The sequence below is a fragment of the Dendrobates tinctorius genome, unplaced genomic scaffold (genome assembly GCF_039654945.1).
Source record: "Dendrobates tinctorius isolate UK_male_01 unplaced genomic scaffold, ASM3965494v1 ptg000171l, whole genome shotgun sequence".
Lineage (NCBI taxonomy): Eukaryota > Metazoa > Chordata > Amphibia > Anura > Dendrobatidae > Dendrobates > Dendrobates tinctorius.
Window position 1 is genome coordinate 24874782 of NW_027361838.1, and position 16571 is coordinate 24891352.

The 16571-nt window shown below is 44.4% G+C and overlaps 1 protein-coding gene across 4 annotated transcripts in view; it reads right to left on the minus strand.

Annotated features, from left to right (window-relative positions):
• SPIRE1 (spire type actin nucleation factor 1) overlaps nt 1-16571 on the minus strand; it is a 209505-nt gene that overhangs the window by 51103 nt on the left and 141831 nt on the right. For all 4 annotated transcript variants that reach the window (XM_073551009.1, XM_073551007.1, XM_073551008.1 and 1 more), the window contains 4 exons: nt 10054-10137; nt 5209-5373; nt 4929-5015; nt 2274-2403 (listed from right to left, as the gene is read on the minus strand). In XM_073551009.1, coding sequence (XP_073407110.1) covers nt 2274-2403; nt 4929-5015; nt 5209-5373; nt 10054-10137 — 466 coding nt within the window. The remainder of the gene's footprint in view (nt 1-2273; nt 2404-4928; nt 5016-5208; nt 5374-10053; nt 10138-16571) is intronic.

Sequence of the window (16571 nt, forward strand, 5' to 3'; positions counted from 1 at the left end):
ATATGTACACCAAGGATTTCAGTTAATAAAATAAAAGCCAATCTAGATCTTTTAACACAAACCATTGTGCTCAGCTTCTTCTCTACACCATGATGTCCACAGACCGGACTGCACCTTCACCATGACCACTTCCCTGTAAATCAGCTATTTGGCCTTCATCTGCGTCAAAGCCAAAAAGAGGCACTTGTTGTCACATTTGACAGAAAAGATGGCTCTACACAAGGGGCTTTTTTTTCCATCACTCAGCAGGGTCCGTAGTTAGTATTATCAATGGTTGCTGCTATGTATCATATTTTTTCACTATTCATTCTCTAGTCAAACTGGTTAAATTTTATTAAGTGGTACTAAATTGAAGGTGATGCTCACAGCAGCCATCCCGCCAACTCGGTTGAGTTATTCAACGTTTGTTATTCCCATCTTCATAAATGGCTACTGTCAAATAATCCTTGTAAATTTTATAATTTCCTGCTTGCTAAAATTTTCTTGAGATATCACTTTTTCTTTGGTTACAGCCCGTTGCCTTCGAGACAGACCATCATTGCTAGACAGCACAATATGTGCAGCGCTTACAAACTCTTTTCTATTGATCTTGCAAGCACTGGGTTATCTGGCCAAGATTGTAGGCCCACCAGTTATTATTGGATCAGCAAGCTGTCTGCAGGCAGCAAGGACTGAAAACACAGTGGTCTGCAAAAAGGCCATGTATGTCGGGAGAACTAGTGTTTGACTAACTCCTACCTAAAGGGTAAAGGCCCTGTCTCACTAAGCAATCTCGGTAGCGAGATCGCTGCTGAGTCACAACTTTTGTGACGTAACAGCGATCTCACCAGCGAGATTGCTGTGTGTGACAGCGATCAGCGAGCGGCCCCCCTGCCGGTATCGCTGATCGCTGCAAGAAACCTCTGGACATTTCTTTGGTCGCTGGTCTCCCGCTGGCCAGCACACATCGCTGTGTGTGACAGCGGGAGACCAGCGATCAGGTGTAAAAATAAAAAAAAAAAAAAAATATAGTTATTCTCACCTTCCGATGTCCCGTTCAGCCATCCCGCCTCTCTCCACGCTCCGGTCCCAGTGATCCTTTGCACGAATGACCGCGAGACTTTGTTATCCCGCGAGACCGTGACATCTCGCGGTCATTCATGCAAAGGATCACTGGGACCGGAGCGTGGAGAGAGGCGGGATGGCTGAACGGGACATCGGAAGGTGAGAATAACTATATTTTTTATTTTGATTCTATTTTTTACAGGATGGCCAGCGATGCCGGGCGCTCGGCATCGCTGTGCTGATCGCTGGTGAAGCTGTCTGTGTGACAGCTCACCAGCGATCACATAGCGACTTACTAGCGATCCTGACACCTTGATATCGGTGTCGGGTTCGCTGGTAAGTCGCTTAGTGAGACGGGGCCTTGAGGGCACCTTAGTCTGGCTTGTCAGTAGGGAATGGCACCGCTTCACGTATTAAGAGCAGCGTGGACTCCAAATATGGCCCCGGATCTAAGGCATCTATTCAGTAATGTAGGTAGTTTACAATGTGAAACTGGGGGACGGATTGTCTTTAAATACCACATACACCGTCTGATGGCTTAATATACGCACCACTTTGTGCTTCTCCTTTTATCAGCACTGGTTTGTGTTGAGAACAAAGAATAGACAGTAAAAGCCACGTAAGCTGTTATTGCCATTGTGAAGTCTGTCTATAAAGTCAACATAAAAGAGCAATGATGCAAAGAAATACACTGAAAATATTCACAGGAACTAAACTTAGCAAAGCTGAGAAGCAGAAAAAAATGCACCTCCATATATAAATAGGTGTGAGTTGGGCTGCCAGTTGTGACAAATAAGCTAGAAATACTAATATGCTAACACACCAACAAAGCTAATATATAGTCTAATATCGGCCTCATGGAAACACTGTGTTAAAGTTAAGGTGTGTTCATAGCTGTCACCTAACATGAAAGATAGTTTTACAGGGTGGTCCAATACTACAATATTGATATTCTTTCATTAGTGGTGGTCTGACATCAGTCACCCCCACCAATTAGCCGTTAAGAGCCCATGCAGTGGCCAGATGTGAACAGTGTACTTGGCGGAACAGCACAGCTCTGTACATGGTGTAGTGGCCGCTCCCGGGTACTGCAGATCAGCTACTATTCACACAATGTGTAACAAGATGTCTATTCCACTCCATCACACAGGTCTATATGTATGCATAGACATACTGATCCCATCCCAATAAAAGGAGAAAAAATAAAAAAGATGTTCCTGCACTCTTACCCAGCCGGCTATGCCTGAGTTCGTCAGGAGACACAGGGCGAAGCTTTCTTTCGGATTTAATCTCCTCCAGCATCCGTTCATGCAGACTTCGTGGACGAGCTGGAGTTGGTTTCAATTTTCGAGCCGATACCTACAAAGGTAAAACTTTTCAGTACAATAAACTTAAAGCAGTGCTTTGGAAAGAGAAAACTGCCAAAAGTCCAAATACATACACACATATGGCGTACATCTATAGACTACCTCCTTCTTCATAATTCTGGGGAAGTGCCACAAGACTGGAAAGAGTTCAATGGGACTTTCATGTGACTCGCGCTCTAGTTGCACCAGTGTTGATATCAAGTCATTTACCAGATATGTGGCCTATTTTACATTATTCATTAACATTTAGGTCTAGTTATTGTACTTTTTACCAACACATACCAAATCTCAAAAATACATTAGGGGAACATGCGAGGAACATTGGAGTCTTCTAACAGGGAGTCTGTCAGCATAAACTGACTGTTCAAACCAAGCACAGAAGTGTGTCTGTATATCTGGGAGGTGTTGGTAAAAAGGGAGAAAAGATCCAGCTCACCTCATAGGATTACCATGTATTTCAGTGCACGGAGTGCGTCTAGGCCTGGACACAATCTGCCGAAAATGCCTTTATCAGAGGTACTGACTGCTCATCTTAACTGGGCATGGGGTTATGGTAGTTCACAAAGTGAGATTGGATCTGCTACTGTATTGTTGAGTGGGGGCGACAATTTGCGTTCAAGGTAGGGTGCCAACCTCCGCGGTAAGGTAGGGGTGTACTAGGAAATATTAGGGTTACCGAGGCACTATCGTGGTTCCCCTAGCACACCATTTTACGGATTCTGACCTTTTTAGCCTGGTTAGGCATTACTATTGTCTGTTTGCTTGTTTGCTGTGTCTGCTTTAATAGGTTAAAATAAAAGGTACACTTTAAAAGGTATTAGTTTTTGGTGAGCACTATTCTGCCAAGACCTGACAATCGATATTGGAATTTTTTGCATGGGGTCATATAATTTTCACCTCCATGCCGAGTAAAGATAAACAATCTGTGCCTCTGATAAAGGCATTTGCGGGACAACAATGAGCGCACGTGCAAAGGAATCAATAAAAGTATCACACAGGTTACCGGCGCTCCGGCGAAGGAGCGTGCTGAAGAGGGAATTCAGAGGGAAGCGACGAGGGCTGAAGAAAATACAGTGCCCCGCTAATGAAACGAATGTAAGAGATGACGTCTCGTTTCATGGGCCGGGAGCGCAGCTACAGCTGCAGAAAAGGCAGCGGTGAAAAAAATGCGTTACCACCCCTTGTAACACTTTGTTTCTGGGAGTGAAACAAAGCAAGGGGATTGTTGGGTTGCCCCAGCCCCCTCCCCACAATGAAGCTTCGTTTCAGAGCGTAAAGGGGAGTGACAGCAGTTTCAGCATCCCATCATGCACTGGGGACTCGCAAATAAATGGTGATAGGAAGTGGGTAATATAGACAGGACCCCAAGTTACAGTACAGAGTGAATGGTGGGAAAGTTCACCATGGCTTAAAATACAACTTATTAGTCTTTAAAGATTTATTAACTGAAATTTTCTTTTGGGTTCCGGACTAACCCAATAAACTGTGTATCAGTGGCCGCATGTTTTGTATGGGACTGATAGTAACGTGGGTGGATGCATTTATTGCGCCCTGTGTGACCAGATTGACAACTAAATAGCCACAGTAATTATAGTCTTGACAGAGGCAATAAATGAGCCGTGACGGTTCACAGCATTAATTGGAAACTAAACGCTGATCATTAATTGTCTGGGGGGGGGGGGGTAGATATTGAGCACTGTATTGGGTTAATGAAATGGGCACTGTATGGCAGGATTAAGTTTGGAAAACTGTGAACCCTTCACAAAGGGTGACAATTTTCTCTTATTTTCGGTCAGCCTAATATAATGTAATATTTGTGATGAATGCCTAGCAGTATTGCATTGGAACATGCTACCAGCTCAGTAGATTGGAGTAATATTGTGATGCACCATAGCATTGGAAATTTTTTTTTTAAAACTTATTCAGAAAGGGTGCAGTATACTTATGTCGGGTTTACACTAGCCGACCAATGGTGTTATAGACAGCCAAGCTGTTACACGTTTCTCGATCGGTGATCGCTTAATAGCCTTTTAGTGCAGATCGATTGCGCTTCTCATCCGCACTGAGCGATCAATAACAGATTGTTCTGCGCATTTGCCTGATAACTGGCAGCCTGTATAAAATGCATTGTTTCCCAATAACTGTATAGCATGAACCAACCATCACAAAGGCTGAGAAAACCACTATTAACTATGTTTATACAACTCATTTTGGAAAAGGTTTCTAGCAAGTAAAATTACAATATTAGTTCCAACCACCATTATGAATAGGTAAGAGATGAAACATATACTGTATAAAGTGGAAAGCAAGTGTTTCCAAAATGCATGTGACCTGATTATGCCGGTGGCGAGCGGACTGCCAGCTGTTTGGATGAATAATCTGCTTTTACAGTAAGAGGCTGGGAGCACAAATAGCAAGGCAGAGGCTGCTAGCATGGAGTCGGAAGGCATTTAATTCATCAAGCCAGAAGAGCTAAGAGCATGGCGTTCCTGATTACTGCTTAGTGAGAATACATACTGGATTTAACGGGGGTCTGGACCGTATAAAATCCAGGATTATTTCGTGAGCGCTCTTCTTTAATCGTGGAGGGATGTCACCCTGAACCTAAAATGAAAGAAACAGCAAACAAGCGATAAGAGAAGGCTTGAAGATTGCATCATTAATTGTGTACAGTAGATACATAGCAATCAAGCATCAATGGAGCCACAGAGAACAAGGCAGATATTGAGCACAAGGGTAATGGGACAGCTGTACATGGGTAATAAGCAAGGGCGCACCGCCCGATACACCCACTCACCATCACCTTCTTCAAGGTGTAACGCTTAGACCGGATGTCATCCATCAGCATCTCGTACGGAGTCAGCTCGTACTCGATAGATAACATGTTGTACTGACGCTCTTGTACTTTCTTCAGCTTGACTCCGTTTCGTAGATCACGCATTACCTGGACCCAGAACCTGGCCTGAGAAGACACAAAAATAACGGACCAAAGAAGATTACATTAAATTTCAGAGCGGTATCTTGACTTTCTGTTCATATTCACGTATCTATAATAATAAATGCCCTAACCAGCTTCCGGTTGTAACAACTTCCGTCCAGTTGTAACCGGTGACGTCACCACACACACACACGCACTTTAACCCTCAACACACCACACTGCCTCAACACACACTCCTCTCACCTTTCACCTCCACTCATGTCCACTCACTCTTTCACTCCACATACGTTCCATTCTCTCACTCCGTTTCTCATACTCACACCGTCATCGTCGCTGCCCCGACATCTTCCTCCGCCGCCGCGATCCAGGATCCAGACGTTCTCCAGGCCGCCGACATCGGGATCCAAAAAGATGGCGTCGGCGAAATCTCGCGAGATTACGCCGACGCCATTTTGGATCCCGATGTCGCCCATGCCAGCGACATGTTGTTGCGGCGACGCCATCTTGAATATCGCGGGACTTCACGAAATCCAAGATGGCGTCCCGCAAGAACATGTCGGCGGCCTGGAGAACGTCTGGATCCTGGCGGCGGAGGAAGATGTCGGGGCAGCGACGATGACGGTGTGAGTATGAGAAACAGAGTGAGAGAAAGGAACGTATGTGGAGTGAAAGAGTGAGTGGACATGAGTGGAGGTGAAAGGTGAGAGGAGTGTGTGTTGAGGCGGTGTGGTGTGTTGAGGGTTAACATGGCAAGAGGTGTGAGGCTGTGTGCACACGCTGCGGATTTTGCTGCGGTTCCGCAGCGGTTTTGGCCGCTGCGGACCCACAGCAGTTTTTGCTGCGGTGTACAGTACCATGATTCCCTATGGGAATCAAAAACCGCAGTGCAGACGGTGCGGAATTTTCCGCGCGGATTATCTGCGGTTTTCAATCCGCTGAAAGAATTGACATGTCAATTCTTTCTGCGGATTCTCCTGCGGTTTGCCATCTCCTCTACTGCTGCATTGCTCCTCTGCTGGTGTCTAATTACAGGGCCAATTTGCCAATACCGCCATAACTACTGCTGCCTTGCTCCTCTGCCGGTGTCTAATTACAGGGCTAATTTGCCTCTACCGCCATAACTACTGCTGCATTGCTCCTCTGCCGGTGTCTAATTACAGGATCAATTTGCCTCTACCGCCATAACTACTGCTGCCTTGCTCCTCTGCCGGTGTCTAATTACAGGGCTAATTTGCCTCTACCGCCATAACTACTGCTGCCTTGCTCCTCTGCCGGTGTCTAACTACAGGGCCAATTTGCCACTACCACTTCATAACTACTGCTAGGAAATTACAGGGTCAATTAGTATCTGTTTACTCTACAATACTCCAGGACGCCTTCTTCACTGCCAGATAACTGCCAAATAGACTCCTTTACCTGTGCCAACATGAGTCATAACAAAAAGTATGCCAATGCCAGTGAAAGGAAAGCAGCTTTAGCACTATGACAAAAACAACGCCGTGCTAATGAGACTCCTGAGGAAAAACACCATCGCCTTGAGAAGATTAAGGCTTATAAACGCTGTTGCCTCACACACGAATCCCCTAACTCTAAATCCATAAGATTGGCTGAAGAAGCCTCTGCACGCCATCACCGCCAACAACAGACGGCTTCTTCCTCATCATCTATAATAATAAATGCCCTAAGCAGCTTCCGGTTGTAACAACTTCCGTCCAGTTGTAACCGGTGACGTCACCCCACACACGCACATGTTAACCCTCAACACACCACACCGCCTCAACACATCATTATTATTAGACTCACAACAGGATGCTTCCACATCAGCATGTGGAACAATTTACTGCTACACTTCATCCCATATGCAGTTCACTGACATAACTAATCAGCAATCTGTTTCTGCCCTATCAATACCAATACCGATGCACAGTATGCCAATGCCAGTGTAAGGAAAGCAGCTTTAGCACTACGACAAAAACAACGCCGTGCTAATGAGACTCCTGAGGAAAAACAGCATCGACTTGACAAGATTAAGGCTTATAAACGCCGTCGTCTCACACACGAATCCCCTAACTCTAAATCTATTACATTGGCTGAAGAAGCCTCTACACGCCATCACCGCCAACAACAGACGGCTTCTTCCTCATCATCTATAATAATAAATGCCCTAAGCAGCTTCCGGTTGTAACAACTTCCGTCCAGTTGTAACCGGTGACGTCACCCCACACACGCACATGTTAACCCTCAACACACCACACCGCCTCAACACACACTCCTCTCACCTTTCACCTCCACTCACGTCCACTCACTCTTTCACTCCACATACGTTCCTTTCTCCCACTCAGTTTCTCATACTCACACCGTCATCGTCGCTGCCCCGACATCTTCCTCCGCCGCCGCGATCCTGGATCCAGACGTTCTCCAGGCCGCCGACATGTTCTTGCGGCGACGCCATCTTGGATTTCGTGAAATCCCGCGAGATTCAAGATGGCGTCGCCGCAAGAACATGTCGCTGGCGTGGACGACTTGGGATCTAGTATTAGTATACTAGCTGAAGAGCCCGGCGCTGCCCGGGCATAGTAACTAACTACGGTTAGTTGTAACAAATTATGATTATATATATATATATATATATATATATATATATATATCAATCAGAGTGTAGAGCCCCGCCCACTCCGCATAGCCACATTCACTGTAATATCCCACATCACTTAGTCAGCCAGAGCTACCGGACTACTACCCATAATTTCCCACATCATCCCGTCAGCCAGAGCCACTGGATTATTACCCCTAATATCCCACATCATCCCGTCAGCCAGAGCCACCGGACTACTACCCATAATATCCCACATCATCCCGTCAGCCAGAGCCACTGGATTATTACCCCTAATATCCCACATCATCCCGTCAGCCAGAGCCACCGGACTACTACTCCTAATATCCCACATCATCCCATCAGCCAGAGCCACCAGACAACTACCACTAATATCCCACATCATCCCGTCAGCCTGGAATCAGAACCAGAGCGCTGAGTGGAACGGTCCTAACTTCCATACTGGGGATCCCTTTAAGAGAGGCCTGGCGTCAGAACCAGAGCACTGAGTGGATTTGCCCTGACTTCCATACCAATGATCCCTTTAATAGAAGCCTGGGGTGAGAATCAGATCGCTGAGGGATTTACCCTAACATCCATACCGGAGATCCTTTAAGAGAGGCCTGGGGTCAGTACCAAAGCGCAGAATGGATTTTCCCTCACTTCCATACCGGGGATCCCTTTAATAGGGGACTTGGGTCAGAACCAAAGCCCAGAGTGGATTTGCCCTAACTTTCATACCGGGGATTCCTTTAAGAGAGCCTGGGATCAGAACCAGAGCGTTGAGTGGATTTGCCCTGACTTGCATACCAATGATCCCTTTAATAGAACCCTGGGGTCAGAATCAGAGCGCCGAGGGATTTGCCCTAACTTCCATTCAAGAGATCCCTTTAAGAGAGCCTGGGGTCAGTACCAGAGCATTTGAAGGCAATTGCCCTGACTTCCATACCAGGGATCCCTTTAAGAGAGGCCTGAGGTCAGAATTAAAGCGCTGCATGGATTTGCCCTGACTTCCATACCGGAGATCCCTTTAAGAAGGGCCTGGGGTCAGTACCAAAGCGCAGAGTGGATTTGCCCTAAATTCCATACCAATGATCCCTTTAAGAGACCCTGGGGTTAGAACCACAGAGCTGAGTGGAACTGTCCTAACTTCCATATCGGGGATCCCTTTAAGAGAGGCCTGGGGCCAAAGCACTGGATGGATTTGCTCTGACTTCCACACCAATGATCCCTTTAAGGCTAGTTTCAGACTAGCGTTCGGAGGCGCATCGCAGGGCCGCTGCTAAGCTCCGCCCCCGGCCGCACCTCCTACGGTCAGCTCCTCCTCTGATCGCATGATGCTGTATGCGATCAGCGTACCCTATATTTAGCGTTGGGTACGCTGGCCGTGCGCTGGGCTGATTTTGCCGGCGCTGCGCCGAGCGCACAAAAATGCGACACAGTGCGTTTTCATGCGCTCGGTGCAGCGCCAAAAGGGCACAAGCGCCGGCAAAATCAGCCCAGCAGAAGAACTTTTGCAATTTTCACACTGGCCACTAAAGCCTAGTTTTAGACTCACGTTTTCTGTTCCTTGCAGAAGACTTATAATTGACATATAAATACAGCTGATAACATACGACCTACCAATCCAAATGAGCAACGTCACAGCTCACCTGCTCCCCCTCCCTTCACAATAACATTTGTCCTAAGTAGGGCATGCTCCTTACATATTCCTATTCAACCAAGTAGGGTCAGAATCTGACTAATCTTCGTGGCTACAGGAGTCTAGAATTAAGGCCTAGTAGCCATTTAAAGAATTATGATTTTGGTAATTTTTATAACCCTCAGTGCAAATGGAAGGACCTCTATGGAGGGGGCTCAGGGGCTCAGCCTTTTCTATATCTGATGTAATTTATTTTTGAAACTCTTTTTTTTTTAACCACAAAGTAATAAAAAAAATGTAATTTTGGTATTGCCCTATTTATACTGATCTAAGAAATCATGTTACCAGGTTATTTTTACAGTACAATCAATGTCTTTTATGAAACCCTACTGCTACTATATTCCTAACAACATATTAAACAGCGCATGTCACTTATAACATTATCACAGAAAGAATAGCAGTATTATACCCAATCTGAATTTTTCAGATCATCAAGGTCACCGCTGGATCGGTCGGTTGTGTCTTTTTCCATCTCTTGAATCTTCTTTAAACTCTAAAAAAAAAAAAAATATTATAGGTAAATTACAAAAAAAAACAAAAAAACACAAATATATCTGACACGTTGGCCTTGATTTATCTACAATTCTACTGTGATTCTATAGAGATGATGATGCTTTGAATAATTTTACGTATCATTCAAAAGGCAACTTTATCCCCATTTATTTCAGAGGGAATCCTTGTGACTTTTTATTGCTCTGGTAAAGACAAACTCCGGAGCAAATACTGCTCTCAGTAATCTGCAGAATTGTGGATTTAGTTTTAGAATTAAGTGGAGATTAAGGATTATGGAACGGAAATTGCTCAGCATTTTATGCACATGTGAAATCTTTAAAAATAAATCTGTCTTTTTTTCTTACAGGGAACCTATCAGAAGGATTACAAAGGTTGCAAAGTTTGAGTAAAAATTTAGAAACATTTTAATGGCATAGCTTCAAAACTTTTTCACACAGCGTGTTTTTGCCACAAAAAAAAAAAAAAACGTTTTATGGTACCAGCAAAGTGAATTCGGTTTCTAAAATCTCATGAATATGCTGCTTATTTTTTCCTTGTAGATTTGAAAAAAAAAAAAAAGCTTTGATTGTTCAAATCTGAATCATGTCAATTCTTTAAGGTTTTTTTTACCCATTTAAGTTAGTGGAAAAGAAAACAAAACAAGTAAAAACACATCAAAAACCTGTGAAGGTTAAGCAGTGTTTTACCTGCAGACGTGTTTGCTGCAAATAGTCATCGCGTGCACATACCCTTAGGGCAAGTTGAGCAACGACCATTACTGTTTGGACACGGGACCATAGTCAACAGAAAAAACTCCCCATATGAACAGCAAAGTCGATTTCCCATAGAAATGAATAGGAAGAGTTTTCTGAGTGTTTTTGAAAGTTTTCAGTAGGATTTTGCAGCACACAGTCTTACATGGCGGTATGGTGGTGTAAAAAGCAAGGGACATGTTCTACATTTTGAGGAAAGCTTGCGACAAAAAGGAAATAGGTAAAGTAACAGCTCTCTCAGCTTCCTGAGAATTCCAGCTTCTCTCTCGGTTTTAAAGGGAATCTATGACCAGAATTGTGCCACCTTATCTGAGAGAGACATATTATAAGGCAGAGACCCTGATTCCAATGATATATTACTTACTAGCAGTTAACCAAGTGCTGAGCTCTATATAGCCCCGCCCCCACCGCTGATTGGCAGCTGTGTAAACTGTACATGTGCAGAAAGCTACCAATCGGTGGTGGTGGGGGTGGGGTCAGAACTCATGAATATGGAGGACTACATGGCAGCAGGTTTATTAGTCCTATAGTGATAATCTCCTGCTGATAACCCTGATTTTATCATCACCACACTTAAGGCCCCGTTACACACAGCGATATCGCTGGCGAGATCGCTGATTTTGTGACACATCAGCGATCTCACCAGCGATATCGCTGTGTATGACATCCAGCAGCGACTGGCCCCCCTGCCGGGTATCGCTGATCGTGCTGGATCGTCCTGGGCCATTTTTTCCATCGCTGGTCTCCCGCTGGCTAGCACGCATCGCTGCGTGTGGCAGCGGGAGCCAGCGATCAGCGACGCTGCACACTGGTATCCAACATAAACATCGGGTTTCTAAGAGCCGCGCGGCTATTAGAAACCCGATGTTTACGTTGGATACCAGCTTGCTCGCTGGTCCTGATCACTGGAGGGGCTGTCTATGTGACAGCTCACCAGCAATAAGCCTAACGATGTCCCAGCGATCCCATCCATGTCGGATCGTTGGTGGGATCGCTGGGACAACGTTATGTGTAACGGGGCCTTTAGGGGCCCGTCACACATAGCGAGATCGCTAGCGAGATCGCTGATTTGTTGACGCATCAGTGACCGGCCCCCCCCGTTGGGTATCGCTGATTGTGCAGGATCGTCCTGGGCCATTTTTTGATCGTTGGTCTCTCACTGGCCAGCGTGTGGCAGCAGGAGACCAACGATCAGCGATTTCCCACCGCTGTAAGCAGACGCTTGGAGTTGGTATCCAAGGTAAATATCGGGTAACTAAGCGCGCGCGGCGCTTAATTACCCGCTGTGTACCTTGGATACCAGCGTGCTCACCAGCGATCATGTAGCGATGCACCAGCGAGCCTGAGCAGGTCGTAACGTTGTCGGGATCGCTGGTGCATAGTTTGTTGTGACGGGACCCTAAGGAGCCAGGTGAGTGACAAATTGCTGGCATCAGGGCTTTTGTCTGTACACTATGCTGCTCACAGATTAGGAGGCAAAAACCCCTGGTGACTGACTACTTTTAAGATCTGTCACCAAGTTCTTGTTGGATAGCCCTGAAGGATAGACCTCTCCTTACTCTCCTTAAAAGTACACCATTGGGACTAGCTTACATCCTATGCATCTAAAATAAGAACATGAAGCAAGTCTTCATTAAATTTTTCATTCTGTTTTGTGTTTCTATGGTTACAGACTACAATCAACAAAATTTATTCTTCAATTTGAAATTGCAACACGAAGAAGGAAAAGTCATGGAATTATAGAGATCACAGGACTATAGCTGCTGGGACACTTTCTTTGGTGAATTACCGCACCAATCTCTACTCAACAACACCAGGCCACATGTTGCTTGTGTAACTGTGAACATCCTGCCATTCCTAAACGTGCTACCATGGCCTGCAGCGTATCCAGACTTGTCTTCTATTTGCGACATCATTGGTCAGCAATTTCAAAGGGAGCTGCCAATAGCGGATCTTGATGGTTTGCCCAAAAGCATTTAGCACGGCAGAACATTCCACAAACAAGCTTCAACCTTGGCATTTTATCAGTCAAGGATTTCTTTATATGGTGCTCATACTCGATACTGAATAAAATAAAGATGTTTTGAAAATGTTGTTTGAATTATTTTTCATAATTGCTAATTTGCATATCTTCAACGTGCCTATCCATCCAGTGATTTCCATACTTCCACCAGTTTTTCTTGCTGTTGTCGTAATTTCAATGTTGAGAGGTGTAAATAGATGTAACCATAGAGACACACAGATCAGAATGGAAGCTTTAGACACAAAAATGGTACACAATAATCAAATTTACTACAACTTCTCCTGTTTGTAGTTCAGGTTCATTATGGAGAATGGCTCTGTAAGAATTCTGCTGATTCCATCCACGTTGGGAGACAAAGGTTCACTGCAACACAAGGTGTATCTAGCAAAGATAGCATGGAAACTAGACAGATAAGTAGGTTTCTGTGCACACAGCGACTCCCATTCCAGAGTCAGATCATACACACTAATTCCACTGAAGCATGTTTGTTTTGCTTGGACTCCGCAGGCTCCCAGCGTGAATTTTCCCTTTTAAGCCAGTGTAATTGTCTGCCACTCTGAAAGAAGCTGGCATTTTGTTTTCTTTTTTTTTTTCTCTCATACACAAGCTTTTTTTCTGAGAATACTGCTTATTGGGCCTTTGTAACACTGCGCCCTTTCAAGAGATGCCACTAAAAGTAATCTTTGAAGATTTGTCTTCAGTTGTTTTAGTGGAAAGCCAAATGTGAGTGCCAATTTTTCACGAGCAGACTATCAATAAGGGACGTCAATCCAGCCTTTCAGACATAAGCTGCACATGTAATCCAGTTCTAGCTGGTAAAACACTGAACGAGAGGTTAAAAAAAGAAAAAAAAAAATCTAAAAAGAATCAAAATTATTTATTGCAATTAACCCAAAGCACTGCCAAAATCTGCAAAATGACACTGGCGACCGATGCTAGGACAGCCAACTGACGGAGAAACGATGGTACGATGGTATAGGCAAATTAGATATATTAGGTCATTTGCATTTTAGGAAAACGAAAAAAAAAAAAAGTTAACCAATAAATAGTTTTATATGTTTTTTTGACTTCATCGAATTTTGTAAAACAAAATAAAATGGCAAGTTGAATCCGCAAAAAAAAAAAAAAAAGAAAGCAAAAAGGAAAACAATAACTGGAATTTAGAATTCTTGAAAACAAAATTGCAAAGAGGGTGTTACCTGGCAACGATTCTGTGCCCTCCGTCTACTCGCCAAGGGGCCAAAAAGGTCACATTATCCTCCCAAAAAGCCGGCTGTCTGGCCATCACTCATTATTAGAGTAGCTAAAGTGATGGCTCTGATGATTAAACACTCGGCTACTGTAAAAGCTCCACGGGTAAAAGTCACTTGGTCCTAAAACAGGACTATCAAAGAAATAGAAGCGTGATCTGTCTTACAAAATATATTTAAAGGGGTATTCTGTTACATAGATGCCATCACCCATCCGCTGGATTACTTGCCCTCATAGAAGTGAATGAAGACAGTCACTCTCATGCACCACTAGGATAGGCGATAACTTCTCGATCGGTGGGGGTGATCACCACCTATCGTCAGAACAAGGTACTTTAAATGGGTATTCCCATCTTCAGGATCCTATCTGAATATGTCGTAAATGTAATAATAATAATATTAGCAGATACTTTCTATTAGAAATGTAGTATAGTTTTTCGGATTCGCCATGTTGCTTACCTCATGTGCAGGGCATTGCAGTAACTTAGATATCCATGGTCATGACTACTAAGAGTTAACTGTCATTATAAGAGTAGTCATAACCATGAATACCCAAGATACTGCCATGCCTTGCACATGAAGAAAGCAACATAGCTAATCAGAAGAACTATACTACATTTCTAATTGAAGGTATTTGCTATTATTATTAGTATTACACCTACTACATATTGGTATAGGATCTTGGAAACAGGAATACCCCTTTAATCCCCATCAGAGCGGCCATGTGTACGCACAACCGTCACTACACTGACTCGCTAGGAGACTGCCTGCATTCCTGTGGATAGGTGACAATTTCTACCTCCTAGAATACCCCTTAACACACTGAAGACTGCTGATCAGATAAAGACTTCCAATAAAAATGGCAGATGACGCCTATTGCCCCAGATCTAGAGGTCTGCAGTGCGTCTACTGACACTGCCTGCAATCTCTCCACGGTGGATATCATACAGCCTACAGTGGAGGAAGGAGCCAACCTCCAAGCTAACAGTGATGAAGCTCCTACAGAGGCTAAATGACAGATCAGTCCTATTTTCTTTCAAGACATGGCCGCAGACAGGGTGACGGCTGACATGTATTTTTTCCCAGTCTGCGGTAAATTTATAAATAATCATTAAAGCCATGGAGTCCATGAGGCATCAAAATCTTTTTAATTGCATGCCCTGTGCTAATTACATATAAACAAGCACAGGGACTGCCAACAGTTCTCACATAAGACTAGAAGTATTACATTCTCCTCTGATCCTGCAGAAATCTGCAACCTGGAAATTTAAAGGGGTATTCTCAAGTTATCAAATGTATACAGTTAGATAGCATGAAAATACGCAGGCTGGTAATTCGCTTGCTTTTTCTGACGTTATTCTCCTGCGTTTTTCTTATATAGTGTACAGCTTGTTATCAAGGAGATCGACCACGAGAACTGAGCCTAGGTACAGTTGTTTCAGGCTGAGGAATTAACTCATGAGATAATAGCCATCTCTACACCCCATTGATATCTACACAGCAAATTGCTTCTCCCCTTCCTTTTCAGTTCCTGACTGAGCTGCTGTTATCATTCCTGAAAAATCACCCACCCCCAGCAATTTACACTTGCTCCTTATCGCTGCTATCACCATATCCAAATATAATGATCACAGTTTAGACTTCAGAATTAGCACTGACAGATCGTGATGAGCGAATGTGCTCGGATAAGGTGTTTTCCCAGCATGCTCAGGTGCTTAGTGTCTTCCGCGTGCTTGAAAAATATGGTAGAGTCCCAGCGGCTGCATGTCTCGCGACTGTTCGATAACTGAACACATGCAGGGATTGCCGGTTTGTTAGGTAATCCCTGCATGTGTTACGGCTATTGAACTGTCGCGAGTTATGCAGCCGCAGGGACTCAAACATATTATTTGAGCACGCCGAAGACACTGGGTTAGCCCCCGAGCATGGTCGGAGAACATCTTATGGGACCACATTTGCTCATCACTACTGACAGATCCTTAATGTGTCACAGTAGCATAAGCTCAGCAGTAGGAAGAAGCTACTGGACCAAAACGATAACTCATCCTTGTGCGATGCCCAAGACCCAATTTGATAGTGAACCTTTAACGGAGTAAGAAAAGGTTGAGAAAACGTGTATTTTCAGATGTTTTTAACAATTTGCCTGTCTGCCCAAACCTGCACATCCACATGGATAGAGCGGCGGCGATCCTACAGGCTGGAAGGGCTGTCCGTTCACTTCTATAAGGCTATGTGCACACATTCAGCATTTGCAGCGTATTTTTCTGCATCAAAAACTAGAGAGTGCTTGCAGGCAAAACACCGCAGAAAATCTGCACATTTCATAACATGTTTTACGTTCGCATTTGAACGGGTGAAAAACACTGAAAGCATTGACATGCTGTAGATT